Raw genomic sequence first — 21,371 nt, forward strand, 5'->3', positions numbered from 1 at the left:
GAGGGTGTCTCCAAACTTTTGACTGGCACACTACTGCTCTCTAGTGGAGGTAATGTGGCACAAACTATTAATATATTCGGTATACCTTGTTTTTAATCAAGTAGTAGTACTTTACATATATATATTTCTACTTCACATTTTTCTAGATAACCTTAGGATAATGTGACAATGTAAACAAAGAACATACTTATCCTACGCTGGTATTTCTTATTGAATGAAACCTTTGCCTTGTGACTACTTCCGCCTTTTAAACCCCGCCCATTGATGCATACAACCACGCCCCTTTACCTGTCCGAGTTAGGAAACCTCAGTCGCTCTGAAATCTCATTCGAGGGAGTGTATTTTTATTTAAACTACACAAAAACCGACGAGAGCGACCCAAAGGATTTAGAGCGAACATTTATCCTAAAAGTTGGATAAGCAAAGCACGCAACAGGAAGAGTTACAGCAGGTAAGTTAGCTTTATATATCATATGTTAATGTGCCGGCTAGTACTGTATATCGAGCACAAAGGTGAAAACAAGTTATTAAAAGAATTTGAAAATATATTTATTTATCAATTATTACAATATATCAATTATAATTATATCAATTATGTAAGGTGCTCTTTGGTACTCTGGAAATGTAACGAAAGTGCTCGTAAGAAAAGGCATATCTTATCTTAGTGTTAGCTTGTAGCATTCGTAGAATATGCCTTTTATCGTTTTAATAGTCATTCATTATTGATCACACCTGATGGGTGTTGGCGGATGTGGCATTTTATTGTTCTGTCAGTGCTACATATGTTATGTTAGTCCACTGTCTTCGTCCTTTCTCGCTCACCTTTCTGGTTTTGCCACACATGCGAGTTTCTGCTTGCCTCTTAGGAGAGTTTCACAACAGTTTCGATTTGAAAAACAGCTGCGTCCTCTTTTTATAGAATTTGTATTTCTATTCACTTCTATTATTTATATCTTTACTGGTGTGTATATATAGAAAGCTGGCTTTTATAACTTTGAATTAAAGAAAGTGACGCTTTTGCACAGTGGATGGAGGCCACAGGCTATGTTCATTACAGCCTCTGTCTTGAAGTAAACATCTCAACGATTTGTACACGAAAATTCCATTCAGAATAGCTCCACAAACGACTGACTACTGGTTTTAATAATTTGAGTTATGATGGTGCTATGGGTAACATTGACACAGCTTATAAACGTTTAAAAGTTGTAGTATTTACAACAGAATTCAACCAACAGAGTGCAGGTGTAGGCTTACAGCTTGACACCCATATAAGGAAAAGCTGGTGACTTCTAACAAGGTTCACTGTGATGTCACAGTGAGCCAGTGTTAGAAAAAACAAAACGGCTCTAAAACCTAGCATTCAGAGCTACCCCAAACTCAGGGCTCACTTTCAAGTGCGCAAACCTCTTTTTGGCCTCAAACTTTGGCATTGATTAACACAATAATACAACATTCTAACAACATGTATAGGTCAGAAAAGTGTAAAAAGCATAAGAGGTCCCCTTTATACACTGAACTATGTGTGTTTTTTTGAGTCATTCCCGTATTTGTGTAAAAGATGTCAATGTAGCCAACTTTAACATAAAAAAGCCCATCAGAGTTTATGCATCTGCATATCAGTGCTGTTTACGTCGCTTGACTCATCATAGGCGGTTCTATATGCTTTCACTGAATTAATGTCATCGCTTACTGTTGATGTTTTCTGCCATTCCATTGGTCCTGTTCCTGATAAAAAAAAAAAAAAAATATTTGGAGAATAGATGTTGTGATATTTTTATGAATGGTGTCTTTGGTGGATTCTCCATCTGTGAACCGTGCAGTCACGTGGCTAGCAGCTGTACAGTAGTTGAATTTGGAGCCTTCATCCACTTCTTGAAAGTATGTTTGCTCTTCTGTGGTAGTTCCAAAATCTGTCCCGTACGCCCATCTGCAGTTGTGTACTTATCAGAAAAGGCTGAGTTCTAGTTTTGAAAATGTTGCACTGTTTAACTGTTATATTCTTGCCACATATCAAGCATGCAGGTGGGTAAGCCAGCATCATTGGCAGTGAAAGCAAAGGAATATGTCCATTCAAAATTAACCATATTCATGGTTTAAGATATCTTCATGTCTCACTGACTGAACACACTGGCACCCCTTCCCTTGCTCATCCAGTCAGCAGTCAGAAGGCAGTGTACATTCATTCATGGACTTGCAGTGAGTTGGATATGTCACAAACGAAACATTTCCTCCGCTTCGGATCACAGAGCTCGCTGTGGGAGCTGCAACGAAGAGGCTGAAAGCCACATGCAGCTCTGCCCAGCGGTTCCTGAGCACTGGTCTAGCACGTACACCACACTGACTTAAACAGTTTTGAAGGGTCTGACACTTGAGTGGGTCTCACATCCCCTAAATGTGCCCGGAATTGAGTTGCTTTCATTATCCGGTTCTGCAGGGCACTTTTTACAATGAAGTGGCCAAAATACATCGACTTCTATGCCTTGTGATGCGACTCATCCACTCTGTTTGTATCTCTGTTGTAACCTCTTGATATTCCAAACTCAGTAGCCACTTCCCTCTGAGGATATCCTATTTGAAGCCAAGGCGCTGTTGATCAATTGCTATGTGAAAACCATAAACTACACAAGCTATACTCTGAATACGCTAACATATATCTACATTTCTTTCTGTGGTATTGTCCCTTGAGAAGATGCCCATCCCAACCCCAGAGCGTAGCATCTTACCGATACCGAGTTGGATAGTCAGGAAGAAACAATAGATGACAACACTCTGAGCCAATGTACCTCTAGGCCATTCAGGTTAACATCAACACTCAACCTCAATAAGTTGTGAGGAGAATTGGGAGTGGCTTTACACTGTTGAAGTAGTAAAGAATTGAGTAATAGCTTGACTAAAGGAGAGTGTTTGTTTTAGTAACAGCAGTACGGTAGTTTCTTGTTCTGTGTAAGTAATGAAGGCTCAGCCATGTATTATGTCATCTGTTTGTTACACATGGAAGAAAAGATAAGAAGAGACAAGCCACCTCTTGTCCTTTGGCTGAGCTGTGAAGGCACCCAGGAAGCCTATAGTCATCCAGCAAACAGCCCTTTTCAATTATTAACAGCCCAGTGCTCTCATTCCCCTCGCCGTAACCATAGTGCCCAGTGGACTGAAACCAGTCTTGTGGGAAAGTCTCACAGTGGACCAAGAAGCTTGCATACCACTGAGACTTTGAGCAGGCCGACTTCATGAGGGGAATAACTGACCTTAGAATGATCCATGCAGAAGTTTGAGAGTTTGAGTATTTACGTTGCAGCGTCTTACTGCTTGTGTAAGACAACAAGGTGTCCTGTACGGATCACCTCTGGAATTTGTCAGATCCACTTGAGAAAGAAGGTGTTTGGTCATCATGAATGCAACCCAACGACTCAAACTAATGAAGCACTTTGGTTCTGTGCCACCTGAGCCTCCACCACCACTGCTCGTGGTGCCGGTAAGTTGGTGCTATTGGTATTTTTAAGTAGTGATCTGCTTTGTCACCAGAACAGAGTTTGCATGTTAAAAAAAGTGTTGTGTATAAATTTGGATGAGATTTGGTTTGACGCTTTGTTTTTGACTGAAAGATGAGGGCACACAGGATTTTGTTGGAGATAAATCATATAATATTAATATCTGATGTTTTGTCTATTTGCTTGCACATGTTACACTTTATTTATTTACAATGCCAGCAGCAAACACTTTACATTTTTTGTCCCTGTATGGACGTGAAGTAGGTCTTAAATTGTATTATGGTCTTTAAAAAGTCTGCAATATGACTTGTTGAAATCTGTAGACCCTGTTAAGTTTCCCCTATTTCAATTTGCATGAAAAAAATTCTCTCTGGTCCTGCTGGAGCAGCACAGCTTCCAGTCCACTCAGCCAGTATCGGCGCAATACATTTGTAAAATCAGGCCATTTTGACCTTTGTATACACTTGTATGCTTCCCTGCTTTCCAGGTATGCATTTTGTTTTATTACTTGGTTTCGAGTTCAGTCTGTACAGCACAGATAAGTAAACATTATCATATAGTGTTTCAAATCTGAGTGGTATGTATGTCTGTCCTCCAGCCGTGGCAAAACAGAAAATAGTTTAAATAGTTAAGCTAACTTTATCAACATGTTATAACCTCGATGGATTGATTTTGAACTACTACACTATCTGTGCTGTTGGAGTGTGTTGAGTCTGTTTGAGGTGAGGTGTTTCTTGCACTCTAGTAGCTAAATCCCATATACTTCAAATTACTTTTTGAGCCTTTGCAGCCTTGAAATGACAACACGAGTGATTATTTTTGCATTAGAACCTCACTCTAATGGCCCTTGGAAATTGGGTTAAAAAAATAACTAGGTAGGGCAATAATTTGTATATGCCAATATTCCTTTTTAAACCCTTCCATTGATAAGAAAATGATGTATATCAGTAAAAATGCTAAATGGAAAAAGCCCAGTTGATGAGGAGCTTTTCCTGCGACCGTGTGCCACGACGCATTGTATTGACGCTAGCATGGTCCAGCGATGGCGGAGAGAGGCAAAGCAAACAACTGAACACCCTAAAAAAAGAAAACATGAGTGGCTGAAGCTGGAGGCGAAGTGGAGAGTATAGACAAAGAAATTGTTGGTAAACGTGGCGGTAACTGTAATATGGAAGTGATTTGGATGTAGTGCAGACATGTGGAGTAGCTGAACCACTCAGATCCCACTACATACTGTACCCTGTGACTGGACTTTGTCTCCAGACTGGTGGAAGACAGGGCTAGAAACATTGCAAGTGAGTTGAATGAGTTTCTCCAGGAATGGGACTTACATGAGAAGAACCAAGTGTGTGTAACTACTGACAATGGAGCTAATGTTGTGAAAGCAGCTTCCTTCAACAACTGGAATAGACACTCTTTACACAGTGCCAAGCTTACATTTGATTTGATTATATAGGTTTAGGTTTGTAGCCTTTTATACAAGACTACACTGAATGTAATTATATCATCATATTGTGATACATCTAAAAAATAATGTGATATATGCTGAGGTCCATGTCGCCCAACCCTAGTGGAAACGATGTTAAGTCATACAGTGTACCATATAAATGGACATATATACTTTATCAGGGTGGCCATTACAGCCGTTTAAATATTCACTGCATGAGTGGGCGAAGTGCACATGCAGGAGGGAGGAGCGCCACCCAGGTGAGTCCTCCCGCCTGGGTGAGGAACGCCACCACTGGTCATATTACGGATCTTTTTTCCTCCTGGGATATCACTTTTCTAACAGGCATGCAGACAGCAGCTGGAGCCGGATGAGTACCAGCCAGTGCGATTGTTTTGTTTCCAAACGCTTGGAATATGATCAACTGCTTGTGCGTTGTTGTTAGTGTCATTGTTCGGTTTGGAGATCCCTGTGGGAAATGGAAGTACGGTTCAAAGACCAAGTGGTGAGTGCAATAAAATGCTGCCTGAAATGACCTGTAAAGACGCTGACAACTAAAATTTGTACGAAAGTTGCCGTACATACTGTGCTTTCTCACAGAAGTTGTTCTTGAAAAATATGATTTTACTAATTTTGTCTCTAGTGTAAGCATCTGACCCAAATAAACAACGTAAAGTGTTTCGAAATCTCAGTCTGGTCTTAGGAAATGAGGGCATACCTGTGTTATCTTTTATTCCCCTGTTTAGGCACATCCTCTTGGTTGTTATTGCAACTTACTTACATTTTGTAGGTTAGTCTTTATTACCCTGAGAATTATAAAAATGGTTATACAACAGGTTGCTTTATTTTTTTAAAGCAGCATCCAGGAATACTGTATTTTTTAACAAAACAGGACTCAAGTGAAAACAAGTACAATCAGTACTTGTTTGGACCAAAATATTGAAAAACACATCCGTTTCTGTTTAGACAGTTAGGCTATTTTTATGCATGCTTAGGTTTATCATTAACTAAAACAGGGGCACAGCCTACTGTTTACTCAGCTCACTAACTCTGAGCTAACATCTCCCAACCCACTTATTGGTGTTTTTTGGATGTCTACTTCCCAAATATTCACATTTTGCATCCTTGCAATAACTGTCATTTGTCAGTGTCATCGTTATCGTACATCAGTTAACTTCCAGCTTCAGTTTCGATGTATCCAACTCGAGAAGCTGGATTTACTCGTTCCTTCTGGAATTCGACATGTGTTCTCCTGACAGTCAGAGATGTAACAGTAGATCAGCATTCAACAACCTGTGCCTTTTACACAGACCCCAGCAAAATGGGATATTTATACTTTCATGCAGTGACACAGCATCCTCCAGTCAGATAATGAGGTGCCTGACAGTCTGGTTTGACGTATTAAATACTTGTCAGGGGGCAACAATAGCTTTTTAAAAGAACAGGGCCAGAGTACGCTCTGACACAGATGCTACAAAATCTGAGACTTAAAAGTTGAGCATTTCTTTGCGTATGTCATTCACACAGAACCCAAACATGTTTGTGTGTGCGTTCACAGCATCAGATCAAAATTACAGCAGCAATGGGTGAGGGTGGGAGAAGTCTGTGTCTTCACAGTCGCAGTCTCTTCATTGCAGAATTTTCTTAAACAGGCACCTTTCCTCCTGTGTTACACCTCTGATGATTCCTTTAAAACCAGCATATTTGCGGGCCCACTTTAAGCCCCTCATTCCCTGTTGGTGCACCATCTCGGCTAATCAAAGGGGCTGGTGTCACAGTCCCAGAATCCCCTTACAAACAAGCAACCATCCACCTCTGTTACTATTCTAGATAACTCCCTCTGAGGGGGGAAATTTGCTGCATTCTGTACGAACATCACCGACACACCGCTGGTAATCTCTGAAGTTGAGTAAATGATTTCACCGAGGCACTATGGGACCCACAATAACACCCACATGTGGGGTTGTGGCTTAGAAAACATTTTATGTTTGATCATAAGTCTTAGTCCTTGCAGAGTGTCATAGCTAGCAGGTATTTGTGTAGAAAAAGCCCTGCTTTTGTCACTAGTAGAGCGTAAGAGTCTTTGTATTGTTTGTCTATGTGTAGACCCTGGAGCACTAGGTGTTTCATGCCGTCTGTTCACTTACTCGTATATATACACACACACACACACACACACACACACACAAACACACACCAGGTAGCCCCTCCTCCATACCAGTCAATCCGGATTGACACAGGTGAGCACTGGCTGTGTTCAGGTTGACTTGTACACACTCTTCCAGCTTCTTTCGCTAGTACGGCATTATTGTGTAGCCTTCCACACTAGATGTTGCTCTTACTCATTTCTTAGTCATTTGTGTGTGTTTTTATTTTATTGCAGAAGCCAGGCATGGAGGAGTTAACGATATGGGAGCAGCATACAATAACACTAAACAAAGTAAGTTCCTTCTTTAAAGTTGAAATGATACATCTGACAGGATCTTGGCATCGTGTTACATACAGGAGCAGCAAGGCAGATGTTTGGGTGTCTTTTTGTGATAGTTTTTTGCCACACTCAGGCCTAACACCTAGCAGGAATTCAAAGCGGCACACCCTGCTGCGCCAGTCGACACATCGTTATCACACCACATACCGAGCTTGACTGGAATGCGCTTCCTCTGTCACCCTCATCCAACTCTACTTGCATGCTTTACTGCATGTTTCCTTCCCTCATGTTTTCCCGCTAATATTTAACCCATTTGTTTTGTGTTGGCAGGATCCCAAATTGGGCTTTGGCTTTGCTTTATCAGGAGGCAAGGACAAACCCCATCCGGACAGCGGCGATACAGCTGTAATTGTGTCCGACGTGCTGCCCAATGGACCGGCCATGGGCCGCCTGTTGTAAGTTGGCAACCACTGATTTATTTAGTCAATTAGTACACAAGGAGAATCAGAGCTTACATGCATTTTTCATTTATATCTTGCAGCAACAAGGATCAGATTGTCATGGTCAATGGGATCTCAATGGAGAACGTCCATTCCAACTACACCATTCAGACCCTCAAGGCACTAGACAAGACGGCTAACATTGTGAGTACGGTTGAAGAAACCAATGTGATTGTGCTTAAAACATCTCTGAGTTGTATGTTATCATTTCTAAACTTCATCTCTAAACCAATTGGCTTGTGGTTTAACATAAACTGGATCACTCTCTAAAATCAGCCAATCAGTGGGTCCCTTTGCCTTTACCCTTTCTGGCATGTTCGTATCTACCTTTAATGTTTGATAGAAGTGTTTTAAACCATTTTTACCCTTCTTAGTTGTGTTATATTTAGAGCTGTCAGCATCTCATATATTTTTTTAACATATTTTGCCTCTCTTAAGTGTATGTTAGCATCCATTTGAAGTGTTTGTTGCTGTTAGCATCTTGATGCTTCTCCCGTTAGCTTTGTGTTAGCTTCTATTACGGATGGATTTGGGACTGGTAGCAATTCTAATACAAGTGTTGCCCCTGTTAGCTCTGTTTTTGCATTTATTCGCAGTGCATTTGGTGCTGGTAGCATCTCATGTAAATGTTTTAATATAATTTAGCATTTGTTTGCTATGTATTTGACACTCTTCTCTTTGTATTAGTAACAATAATTGTTTTCGAACAATTGAACAAATCATGACGTAGTGGTCATTGTTTACATTGTGAAATGAATCAATATATGGTAAAACCAAAATCTCTGTTTCTTGTCATCTTGTATCTCTCCAGACAGTAAAACGTCCACGCAAGATCCACATCCCCGCTACATCCAGGCCAACCCGGGCTGCCTCCCACTCCAATCTGTTGGACCCAGAGCCTCCAAGGAGGACACGACGCTACTCTGACGGTAGCGACAACCGAGATGCTAGTCGCTACCGTGCTCGGGCACGCAGCTCCTCCCCTGATCGCAACGGCTATGGAGGCGCCATGCCCTTAATGTCATCAGGGTATAAGAGGCTGCCGCACCATGACGTGGCCGACAAACCCCTCAGGACCACTCTGGTTAAAAAGAAAATCACAGACGGTGAGAAACAGGGAACACGTTTACATCAAGTCGTACAGTTCAGTTTGGCGCTCTATGTGGTACCGCATAGAAGGGATGATTTTGTTGACCAATCAACACACTGCTGTGTTTTTCGCTCCCCTCATTTGGTATTGTGCCAATGCTATAAATGCTAATTGATTTGTTAAGTATTTGGTCAATTTTGTGGAATTGGAATTGCTTCTACTGTACATGACACAGGAATAGAAAGAGGATTTCAGAACATTCCGAGAGATTACAAACATAGTATAACCTCAAAGTTGTGCAACCAGACCAATGGATTCAACCAAAATATTCTGGCAAAATGCAAAAGGCAAGTCAAGAGTTCAAACCATCATGTGTGATATCACAAGACTTAAGCTCAATGAGCATATACAGGATTAACTGCTTTTGGCGAAAAGTAATTTAACTTATTGTGACTTGGGAAAGCAGCTGAGTGCAGTATGAGGGTTGGTTGTTTTGATAGACTTCTCAATTTTGAAACAAAAAAGAAATTGCTACTGCACTTATCCGATATTATTGGCTTTTGGTAGAAAGTGGACTCAGTATTTGAATGACATTTTTTTGTCCTGCTTATTTTGCAGAGTATGGATTGAAGCTGGGCAGTCAGATCTTTATCAAGCACATGACTGAAACCGGCCTGGCTGCAAAAGAAGGCACACTGCAGGAGGGAGACCTTATTCTGAAGGTAGAAAATGAATCCTCCGAAAGCAAACTCCACTGTTTTAACGGCTCCTCTTCCTCCAATCAGATCAATGGCATGACCACAGAGAATCTGTCTCTGCTGGAGACAAAGCACTTGGTGGAGAAGAGCCGAGGCAAGCTGACCATGACGGTTCTCAGAGACAACCGCAAGTTCCTGGTCAGCATCCCTGAGGTGGAGGACAGTGCCCCCAACAGTGAGGAGGACCGGCGTAGAAATAGCAGCTCTGAGATGGAGGGTGAGGAAGACACAGGGGTATCACCGACATGTATGTGAAGACACTTCACTAATTTTATGGGTTTTTTTATGCTCCAATTAGACATTTCAGACCTGGATGATCGTTCACATTCTCATAGAACATCTCGTCATCCTACCAGAGAGAAACGAACGCACAGGTAGACATTTTAGAAGCTATGTATTTCCTCCATCTGGGTGTTGTATAGATTTGAACCTTTCTGGCCGCAATTTTTTTAAACATATTTTTATGTATAAATTATTTTATTGCGAACCACACAGAAATATAATGGCCCATCAAAACATTAGTTGTGGCCTCATACAGTACTGTACCTAAAAGTCACTGTGAACATAATTACACTATAGGAAAATAAGACATATTTTAAGCAATATAGTCAAAATATTTCCTATAGTTTATACTGGAGCATCGCTATATTTCAGAGGCACAAAAAAAAATATCTAGTTAATTTGCTGATTAGAGCACAAACCAGGAGTTTGTCACTGTGTGTGTAGCGTGTGTGTGTGTGTGTGTGTACACACGAGATAATTCTGCTAGATGCTAATGTAAATATACTTATTTTACATAACACAAATTCCAACAATACCTAAAAACGCCACTAGGCACCAGTGGCTTCCTTCGGGGCATCATCAAAGAGTTAGTAGCTTTATTTGATATTGGTTTATTATTATATAGTGGCGACTGAGCTTTCCTACTCCCTCTCTCTGTTTGACACTAGAACCAGAGCAGACATCCCTCTGGTCCACAAGTCCAGGGAGTCTTCTCCAGTGCGTTCCACGTTGACTCGACCTCCAAGAGGCTACGCACCTCGCAGAGGTCAGTCCTGCAAACAGAGACCATGATGCCATGATTGACTTGATTGTGATGTTTTTGAGAACCTTTGAATGTTCTTTCTTTCAGCTGCGTATGAATCAGAGTCCGACCGTAGCGCTTCACCGCCTCCTATGAGGATGGACAGTTTGGACATGAGGGACCACTCTAGCAAATACAAGTCAGTAGACAAATGAACTCTGTCTGGACTCTGTTTGTTTGTGTACTTACCCTTTTTTTCTGCAGGAGCTTGTCTGGACTGTCCACCCTGCCCAACACGAGATCTTCTTCCTCCCACAACTGGACGTCACCTAGACCTTCCTCATCCTCCTCACGACCCCGCAGGCCTGTGTCAGAGTCAGACTCTGACCGCAGCGCCTCCCCCCCGCCGCACAGAGACAGCCCTCGATTAGACAGATATAAGTAAGCTTTGAGTCTCAAATCAGTGAGTGGTCCGGATGATGTTTTTCTTGATAATCCATCAGCATCTTCTTCCTTCTCATTCGTCAGCCCTTTAGTTCTTCCTGCTGATCTGCCTAGCCTGAGAGATTCCCCTATCCTGGTACGGCAGGAACCACCAAGGAGGGTCAACTCTCCCCTGAGAGTCCCACGCCCAGGTATATAACATAATAATCACAACAACAATCTAACTGAGTTCATGTGTTAACCGTATTTGCATGAGCTTTATAAAACGGCATTCAATGTAAATTCAAACTGTTAACAGAAATTCTACATGTCAGCCAACCGTCATATTCTTTCTTCTCAGACTCCGAGTCAGAGTCAGATGGCAGCTCGGCGCCTCCTCGGAGGCAGAGCACCGCCTACAGCCAGGATTCTCACAGCAGATACAGGTACAGATGAAGGCCCCCTCCAAAAGCGTCCTCCACCCCCTCCCCAACCTGTAACCCCCACACCCAACTGGGACAATGACCAGACTGTGCACAAGGCTTTAGCTTAACATTACATTATATCTATTATACTTTTGTTTCCTCTTTTTTTAAGTTACACCAAAGTTACATTTTATGTTCTTCCATTACTATTGTTTTTAAAAAATTTTATGCATGTGTGTGTGTGTGTGTGTGTCTGGGTGTGTGTGTAAAATCAGTTTGTAGCTTTTTGATTTGTGTTTTGGACTGTACCACTTTTATGTGTTTAAACAATGAAATAAAAGTGACTTTCACTGAACATGTCCCTCTCATATGTGGCTAAGTGCTGATTAAACAGAGGACACATTGGAAAAACTGCATATTAATACAGCTTTTAAACTAAACAAACAAATATATATATATATATACATTGAATTGATCAATACTGGACACAAAGCAGTTAAAGGTCAGAGAGAGAGCTCCCCCCAGTGACGCAAAAGGTGAATATTCAACATTCCCTCATTAATAATCATCATATTAGCCACACCCCCACCCTCTCCAAACATTACTGAGATTTGTTTTCCTCTTCCCTCACTCCCACCTCCCTCTCTTCTCTTCCAGAGTTTTGCCAGATGTTTCCTCACAGCCCAAGCCAAGGCGACAGAGCGCCTCCGGCATCCCTGCTCTCACTGCGTCACACAGAGGTGAGTCCATTTATTTTATTTTTGCACTATTTTCAAGTCACATTTTGTTACACACACAATGCACACACATTGTTATCAAAAATTGATCCAAATTGAAAAAGAAATCTAAAATATATTATCAGGGAAAAAAACTAGTGTTTATACTGGGTCAGTAGCTGCCAAATAAAACAGAGTTGTATCTGGATCTGATCCAGATTGTGCATTTTGCTATCATTTGATTAATTTCAATTTTTTCGTGCTTAAGATCATGATTACAAAGCCCCAGAGGGAAAATGGGGAAATCAATTGTGATGGGTTAAAAAAAAATAAATTGCAAGATCAACTTTTGAGAGAGAACGCAATAACTTTTGGGAGATCTCACAAAACCTTTGAAACTATGTGAAGCTTCAAGACACACTTCTGGTAGTAGCTTGCCTCCACTTATCCACATGAGGAAAATCATTTGGAAACGCATCATCAGCATTTCCTCACCCCTTACTATGCAATTATAGATGTGTAAAGTGATATTACTATAAGAACATTTATTTATAAGCTGATCTACTAAGCGCTAACTTGCATAACCAAAGTAAAAAAAAAATTGTACTATTAGTGGGAGCGCTGAAGGTGATCTACTGTGATTGCATGCACAATTTTTAACAAGCACAAAAGTGCATTCATTTTCTACCGCTTATCCTAACGAGGGTCGCGGGGGGTGCTGGAGCCTATCCCAGCTGTCTTCGGGTGAGAGGCGGGGTACACCCTGGACTGGTCGCCAGTCAATCACAAGGCACATATAGACAAGCAACCATTCACACTCACATTCATACCTATGGACAATTTGGAGTCGCCAATCGCCTGCATTTCAAACATGCTAAATATAGATGCAAAAATAGAGACCACAAGGAATTTCAGGTTTGATCATTCACATTTCAGCTGCTAAATGATTACATTTGCATCCACCACACCCAGTATTTTGCTTGCTCGTCTTGCTCATCTGCATATATTTGATCGCTAATGCTGTTTTGCTGATTTGACTGATGCAACCCTCACTGCACTCTGTTAACAGACCAGCTTTAAGCACATGATGGAACTTGTTTTTATATGTGCAAATCAGTATTAGCAAATCAATATTAGAGCAAGAATCAGTATTTGTATTGTAGTGTAAATGAATGCATTATAACATTTCTGTAAATGCAAATCGACACTTGATTCTTTACAGCTCCATCAGAATCTGAATCAGAGGCCAGTTACACGTCTGCCCCTCGCAGGGACTCAACAGACAGTGAGAACTCCGGCAGGGCCAAAAACAGATACAGGTGGGAATTTATCAAAATAACTACAAGACCATACAGAATAAAACAAATATTATCTTCCTAGTTATTGCTTTTTGGCATTGCCAGACAGGAACCATCATTATTGGTGTAACACACTTTTGCATTGTAATATAGCCCTGTGTGGACAATGGTACTGCAGCTCGTTTTTACACTACATACAGTAGATAAAATTATCCAGACGTCACTTCTCTTGACACAAATAGTGTGTCTTTTTTTTTTTTTTAAAACCCATGTTTGGAAATTTATTTTTGAAGATACTGGTGTATTGCAATAAAAAAATTATATCCTTCTTCTTGTTAGAGGTGAAGTGTAGAATTTCCAAGTGTCCAAGTGCAGAATAAAATCGTCTAATTTTCCCTGATGCTGCTCCCAGAGTCCTTCCCGAGGTCAAGCCGTCTTCGGTCCGTGTGAATCCGGAGCCCCCTCGCCGAATCTCATTGCCAGTCCAACCACCGCCTCCCCCCGATGGTCAGTTCACTGTTTTTTAGTGTCACATTGTCTCCTCTCTTTTCTGAAGTCATTACAGCATCTTTTTCATCTTTCTTCACCATTCAGATTCCTCGGAGTCAGACCAGCTGTTTGACCTCCGGAGGTCGGGGAGCTCGGACCTTGGGGATGAGCGACGTAGGTACGGTAATGGTATATATTACATCCACTGACGTTGGCATCCGCTTTCTAATGTTAATTTGTAATGTGACTGATGTGAATAATGGTATTGTTCGCATTGTAGCGAGAAGCCTGTGGTGATTATCATCACATTTCCCTCCCATGCCATCAGTGGAATTTAGGTTGTGGTTGAAGTTGACTTTAAAGATTCCACTGTAACTTGTTTTTTCTTTTTTTTAAATACCTGTTTTATATCTAACAGTGCTCCAAATGTGGCAAACAAAAGTGGTACCGTGAGGTCTGGAATCTCCGTGAAGAACAATCTACCAGCCCACTGTAAAAGCAGCTTTGAACATTTTTTAAGCTGAAGAACTGGCAACTCTTTTAACCAGCTTTTATTATTAACATCATCAGACACCGCTCCAGCCAAGCCTGCTGAAGAGCCAATCTACTCCTTACCTCCAGATTCATACCCAACATCCAACCCAGGGTGAGTCCTTCTTTTCTTCACAACCCAGCAACAGCGTTCTGCACGGCAGGCTGTGTTAAAACTGTTCTTTTTTACATTCCTCAGGTACAGTTCCGACTTGCAAACTGTGTCCTTTGTCAAGGAAGGCAGCGTGGGCCTGAGGTTGGTAGGTGGCAATGATGTGGGCATCTTTGTTGGAGGAGTGCAGCCCAACAGCTCCGCCTATGAGCAGGGTATGAAAGAGGGAGACCAGATATTGAAGGTGAGGGCCGTCGCTGCTTGTTTACCACAGTTAATTGGTTCCGAACCCAACCACAATTAGTGAATTTCCACAAAGTAGGATTCAATAATAATATAATAATATGAATATTTTCATAGTTGGAATATAGAAAACCTGTTGATGAATTTGTAAATATGATTTTTACCATTATTACCACATGAAATAAAGCCCTATAATCATGTTTACTCTCCTTTTAATCTTTATTTACAACACATTGTTCAACTCTAATGCGCAGGCTACACGATCACTGCAGGGATACAAGAGATGGCTGTTGTCTTAAACGGTGCATGCTGCTAAGCTGACTAGTTAGCCTCCAACTTATTTATTCTAAACTTGTTTTTCAACTTTTTTTTTTTGCTCCATCATGTCTGACATGATATGGCTGACTCCATGGAATGTCTCATCATTGTAACATTACTGACACCTAGTGGACAGAACACTGCATAAACCAGAATGGCCTTTCAGAATGGCCTTCATTGATCTTGTCACTTATACAGAAGTACAAACCAAACTGTGCAAGCAACACAAGATTTGAGAACAGAAATTAAAGGTGCGATCCCTTCTTGGCTTCAAATGACACTTTTTTTCAGCAGAAATTAATAAACACCATCACACACTTTCGACCGTAAAGCACACAAAGTCTAAATCTAAATTCTAAAATCTAAACTTCCCTGTTGCACCATGAACATTGTCATGTATTTGTCACAGGTCAATAACACAGAGTTTGGCCATTACACTCGAGAAGAAGCCGCCAATTTCCTTCTGAACATCAAGAGAGGAGAGAAAGTGGACATCCGCACTCAGAACAAGATGGACAGTGAGTATGGTCGAAGCACGACAGGTCCAATCAACGTCCAATCGTTTTAATAATTTCTCTCCTCTTTTCCAGTTTATAAGAAGATCATCAAGTCCAACCTGGGGGACAACTTCTACATCCGCACACACTTTGACCACGAGACTGATCACCCCATCGGGCTCAACTTCACACGAGGAGAGGTGTTCCGGGTCGTGGACACCATGCATCGTGGGAAGCTGGGCAACTGGCTGGCCATACGCATGGGGAATGACCTGCATGAGCTGGACAAAGGCACTATCCCTAACCAGAACAGGTACAGTATATGGTATACAGGTGTATTTTTGGTATATTTTCCAGGTTCTGTGTTAAAGACAAAGGTGGAATAAATGCACACACATTTGATATACTACTTACAAACTGTAGTATCAATTTATCTGTACAAACCACTGAGTAAGAGAAGACCAATAAGAGATGAGAGAAATGCCATGTGGTTTTTTCAACATATTTCGAACCCTGCCGATTCTCTTCCTGGCATTCTTCATCCTGCAGGGCCGAGGCTCTGGCCAGCCAAGAGCAGGCGCAGAGGGCAAGTGGGGAGCGGCAGGTGTCTGGACCCAGGGCTGAGTTCTGGAAACTACGGGGCCTCAGAGGGAACAAAAAGAATGAGAAGAACGTGCGGCGCTCTCGCGACGACCTCCTGCAGCTCACCATTCAAGGCAAATTCCCTGCCTATGAGAGAGTCCTGCTTAGAGAAGGTGCTTACTCACTACATAATTGATATCCACTTCTTTTATACAAAGTATATAACCTCATTTTTAAACTGTTTATAAACTCTCTGCAGCTAATTTCAAACGACCCATCGTCATCCTGGGGCCTCTTAATGATATTGCTATGGAGAAGCTGGCCAGAGAACTGCCTGATGAATATGAAGTAGCTGGTATGTTTTTTTTATTTCCATTTGGATACATAAAATTTTGGACCCACAGTTGAAAACAATTTTTTTTCTATGTTTTGTCAGAGATGGTTCCTCGCAGTGGTGGAGGAGACAGCAGCTCAACGGTTATAAAATTGGACACTGTGAGGAGGATAGCGGAGAAGGTGAGCTAATAAAGTGAAATTGAGGGAAATGTTGCTATTTCACTTACTGTTTTGTTGCCAGGACAAGCACCCTCTGCTGGACATCACCCCCACTGCTGTGGAGAGGCTGAACTACATCCAGTATCACCCGATGGTGATATTCCTGGACCCCCACAGCCGCAAAGATGTCAAAGCCATGAGGCAGAGGTACAGTCCTGACTCCAACAAGAGCTCCAGACGCCTCTACTCACAGGCACTCAAACTAAGGAAACACTGCAGCCATCTTTTCTCAGGTAGTCCATCACATGCCTGCATGTCATGTGTACTGTTTGTACAATGACAATAATTCTGCTGTACATCATCCCTCCAGCACGTGTTGATCTGCAGCCCGGCTCCAATGTTTGGTACCAGGTTCTAAAAGACAAGATCCGCCACCAGCAGTCCAAACCAGTCTGGGTCTCTGAAGTCACGGTATTTTGCACCTTTTTTTAGTTTCTAGTTTAGTTTCTAGGGGTGCCATTTGTGTCGATTGTGAGCTACCGGTCAATCACAAAGATAGTTTGGTGGATGAGTGGTTAGCATGAAGGCCACACAGTCAGGAGTTGGGAATTCAATCTCACCCTCAGCCATCTCTGTTTGCATGTTCTCCCTGTGCATGTGTGGGTTTTCTCCGGGAACTCGGGTTTCCTCCCACATTCCAAAAACATGCTAGGTTAATTGGCGACTCCAAATTGTCCATAGGTTTGTTTGTCTATATGTGCCCTGTGATTGGCTGGCGACCAGTCCGGGGTGTACCCTGCCTCTCGGCCAAAAGACAGCTGGGATAGGCTCCAGCACCCCCGCGACACCCGTGAGGATAAGCGGTAGAAAATGAATAAATGGATGAATGAACAAAATAAGATGTCGGCCCGTGACAATAATAACTCCACATTAACTTTTATTGCTGGGAATGGTATTAAAAACTCCACAGTGGAAACAAGCATGATTGCGGTTTGTCACTCCAAACTGCACTATGGAAAGCTGACTGACACAAAAGGCCGTTTTGGCCTTTTCCAGCTTTTCTTTTTTTGTATAAATAGTCTGTCTGTATAAATAGAACTAACATGGAATGATGGACAAAATCGACCACACGATTTTTTTTACTGTGTGTGCATAATGACACCAGCAGTAAATGGAAGTATATACTGTAGTTGACCCAGCATTTTTTCTGCTTCTTTGTACTTGCAGTTTTAGTGTTGTGTATCATTAACACTCAACCCGGCAGTTTTCCTTGTGTTTCCATGTTGCTGTTCTGTATAAACAGCACAGATATAGAATGGGGAGACAAAGTTGATGGAGTCAGTCACTTGCATGTATAAATGGCACACATGCGAAAATTACTGTCAACTCATTAGTTTTCCTGCCTTTTTACTGTATTGGTGCTGCGTATAAAAGGCAATGAGTGGGAGTAGGGAGTCAACTTGGAAAAGTTCATACCTTTTTTTCTGTCTTGCTGTTCTCATAAACCGAACATTTCCCTGCCTTTTTCCACATTCTTGTTCGGTATAAATGACACTAACAACCATCAACCCGGAAATATTCATGACTTTTTCCGTTTTGCTGTCTGTAAAATTTGCACAGACTTGGATCGGCGAGGCGAAGTCAACCAAGCATTTTGTTTCCCTTTTCCTAGCTGTGTACAAACTGCACTGACACAGAACGGGAAGACAAAATTAATCAGCGCTGTTCCTCTCTTTTGTTCATGTTACTGTTCTATATAAACAACATGGGGGTCACAAAGGTCCAACCTGCGTTTTACGCTTTGTGAGGTGCTTTCAGAGCCGTAACAGAGATACGATAGGTATGAGAAATATAATACTTCTCTTATAAATACTCGTATAAATACCTCTATAAATACTTCTCTTGCCCTGTGGCGTTGTTAACAATTGTTGCTGTGGAACAAGTATTGACATTGTGACACCTTGAACTGTGTGACTGTGGGATGCTGTCGCTCTGTGTGACGGCACACACTGTTTTGGCAAAGCTGGATGAATGCCAGGTTGTGTAAAAAGAGGCCTCACTCTTATTTGTCTTCTCCCGTGAATTAGGGTCGGGGAATATTTTTTATATATTGGTATAGATTCCTCCAATGATAAGACTTATACCGATATACTAAATGCTAAATGTAAACAAGCTGATTTGATGACTAGCTTGGTTGTGTGTGCGCGGCTCGGGCTTGATGATAATATTTTCACCAGGTTGTGTGTTATGGCTTTAATGTAAGGTAGGTTTTTACAGTGCTCGATGATGACGTTGTGAGTTAAACAATATGAGAAACATGTTAATTATTTTTTCCGTAGCTTGTCTTAACTGTAACAAAATTATCTACACACACGGAACACACTTCCGTGACCGTCCTTCAAAATAAGAGCCCTGTTTACCCTATGTCCGCATAAACAAGAGTGTCAAAAAATATCTTGATATGCAGTTGGAATTGCATGGGTGACTTCATCTTCACAAGCACAGGGATTACAGTTTGTTGAAGATTTCATAACAATGTGTGCAGAGGCTGACATCCCATTAGAAAGGTTAGGCAGTTTGTTACCAATAAATAAATGTGCTTTACAATTTCACAAGTGTATTTCATTATATGGCTTATGGTTTGTAGCTTTTTATACAAGGCTTGTCTGAATTTCTATTTTATATTGTTTTATATCGTCATTTTGTAATATATCCAACCCTAATGTGAATCTTTCTCCCTGTCCAGTTGGAAAGTGGTGGACAACAAGATCTGGACGCTCTGGATCAAACCCAGTCAGACTACCTCAGTGCTGCAAGTGACTTGGAGGACACAGACGGCGAGGCCTTCACTGATGGTGAGGTCTACACGGACAATGAGGACCTGGATGAAGCCTACCCGGGTCAGGAGGCAGCCAGGAGCTCCAGGGTATCGGGAGCAGCTCTTGCGCGATCATCTGAGCCTGCCTGGGGCCACCGCAGTCCCGACGACATGGACCTTGAGCCTCACTCCGACGATTACTCTCTGGGTGGGGAAATCCCGCCTTTGATGCATGTGCCCGAGCCTGCAACACTCCGCCGACAGAGTAGCAGCCCGCCTCTCAATCATCCGGATGACTACCCTTCTCACCGTAGTTTTACAGACTCTGACTTCAGCAATCTGGACGCCCTGGCACCCACCACTCCATCAGACGGTCCCCCGGATTTTATTGCCCCTAATCCATCCACAAGATACTCTTTGAGTGAGCCCTCGTATGTGGATGAGCCTCCTGAGAGCCCCCAACAAGCTAGCCTGGCTGCCATTGAAGAGAAATTACAGCAGGTATTTAAACTGTGTGTTTTAAGCCTGACAATTAGTAGTAAGACAGGGCAAACTTGAGTGCACTGCCAGCTGCAACCAGCGGAGGCGTTGTTCAAATGTAAATAAGAAAGAAACCCTTACTTTACCTACTTGTCTCTAAACTTAACAGACATAACACATACAATTTGACTCAACTCATTACTTTTTGTTGTCAACTGGCCATGACTTTTATATGGTCAAAGTTCATATGTAACAAGTCAAAAATTGATTTACAATTGTCATTTTAAAGAGCCTGATGAGGGCTGTATGGATTTGGCTTTAGTTCCTTTAATGTTGACACAAGGACCAAATGACATGCGCTTTTACTTTTTCCACCTTGCATCAAGGTCAAATACAGTCAAATGCAAAAAAAATGTTAGACCAACTACGAATGACCTGTCAAAGTTGACTACTAATGGTGTCAAATTTAGAACAACATACATCAACTGGTAGTCATATCCACGCTACGAATGAGATTTGCCAAGTCTGCCACTATTTTGGCAGTATGGTGTCATATGTGGTAAATATGACAAAAAACCAAATAAACAATCATGATAAGTAAATAACACTTTTTCTGCAATTTAACTTCTGTTACAGGCCCGTCTCACAGAGCCGCAGACACAAGCGGAAGACAAGAAGCCCCCCCAGTTCATTGTGTAAGTCTTACATGCTCTTATCTGCTTTTGTTTTTGTACTCAGTTTTAGCATCCATTTTACATCCACCTGTCTCTTACATTTTTGCAGGCTGGCACATCATCACCAAGCAGTCCAGTTCAGACGCACGCAAATCCGAGGAGGCAGCGACAGTTCAGATGAGGATGACGAGGACGAGGCAGAGGACATTGAATGGGGTCCAGCGACAGAACTGTAGACAACTCAGATGTTCAACATCAGAGTCTAATGATCAAACAAAGACACTCCGAGAGACTCTTTTTTTTTTTTTTTCTCCCAACAAAAACTAGTAAACATTTTTAATGCAAATTCTTTATTTCAGTTTACTGTGTAAAAGAAAAGATTTTTTGTTGTTGTTCAAAACGTTGCCCTCACCTTTCTTATTAAACTACAATTTAAAATGGTTCAAAGAAAGTCTATGAATATTGTAACGATTTTGAGCCCAATGTCAATCCTTTCATACACACAACACTACTAAATGTCTATCTTCAGCGATAT

General features: G+C 41.7%; 1 protein-coding gene across 3 annotated transcripts; it reads left to right on the forward strand.

Moving 5' to 3' along the window:
• The first annotated feature begins 291 nt into the window (after window positions 1–291).
• On the forward strand, window positions 292–21,276 carry tjp3 (tight junction protein 3). 3 transcript variants are annotated; one of them, XM_058074271.1, is made up of 30 exons: window positions 292–451; window positions 7,319–7,375; window positions 7,694–7,818; window positions 7,905–8,007; window positions 8,675–8,969; window positions 9,572–9,675; window positions 9,739–9,928; window positions 10,010–10,085; window positions 10,662–10,759; window positions 10,844–10,934; window positions 11,000–11,176; window positions 11,264–11,370; window positions 11,520–11,604; window positions 12,241–12,323; window positions 13,522–13,618; window positions 14,010–14,104; window positions 14,192–14,264; window positions 14,505–14,578; window positions 14,657–14,732; window positions 14,817–14,973; window positions 15,700–15,808; window positions 15,881–16,100; window positions 16,337–16,542; window positions 16,629–16,724; window positions 16,806–16,885; window positions 16,947–17,157; window positions 17,235–17,335; window positions 19,611–20,183; window positions 20,799–20,857; window positions 20,946–21,276. In XM_058074271.1, exons 2-30 carry the CDS (start codon window positions 7,328–7,330, stop codon window positions 21,070–21,072), a joined length of 3,936 nt encoding a protein of 1,311 aa, XP_057930254.1. In that variant the 5' UTR covers window positions 292–451; window positions 7,319–7,327; the 3' UTR covers window positions 21,073–21,276. The 3 variants fall into 3 exon arrangements, with proteins under 3 accessions (XP_057930254.1, XP_057930251.1, XP_057930253.1); XM_058074268.1 differs by lacking the exon at window positions 292–451 and adding an exon at window positions 3,146–3,472; XM_058074270.1 differs by lacking the exon at window positions 292–451 and adding an exon at window positions 5,190–5,440.
• Window positions 21,277–21,371: the final 95 nt, after the last annotated feature.

This window comes from Doryrhamphus excisus, chromosome 5 (genome assembly GCF_030265055.1).
Source record: "Doryrhamphus excisus isolate RoL2022-K1 chromosome 5, RoL_Dexc_1.0, whole genome shotgun sequence".
Classification (NCBI taxonomy): domain Eukaryota; kingdom Metazoa; phylum Chordata; class Actinopteri; order Syngnathiformes; family Syngnathidae; genus Doryrhamphus; species Doryrhamphus excisus.

What these genes read in the sequence shown, in the direction of transcription:
- tjp3 (XM_058074268.1), top strand. Translation starts at nt 3,389, where the DNA reads ATGAATGCAACCCAACGACTCAAACTAATGAAGCACTTTGGTTCTGTG. An exon ending in CACTCAGAACAAGATGGACA is followed by an intron (nt 15,809 to 15,880) that starts GTGAGTATGGTC and finishes CCTCTTTTCCAG; the next exon opens with TTTATAAGAAGATCATCAAG. An exon ending in AAGCCCCCCCAGTTCATTGT is followed by an intron (nt 20,858 to 20,945) that starts GTAAGTCTTACA and finishes ACATTTTTGCAG; the next exon opens with GCTGGCACATCATCACCAAG.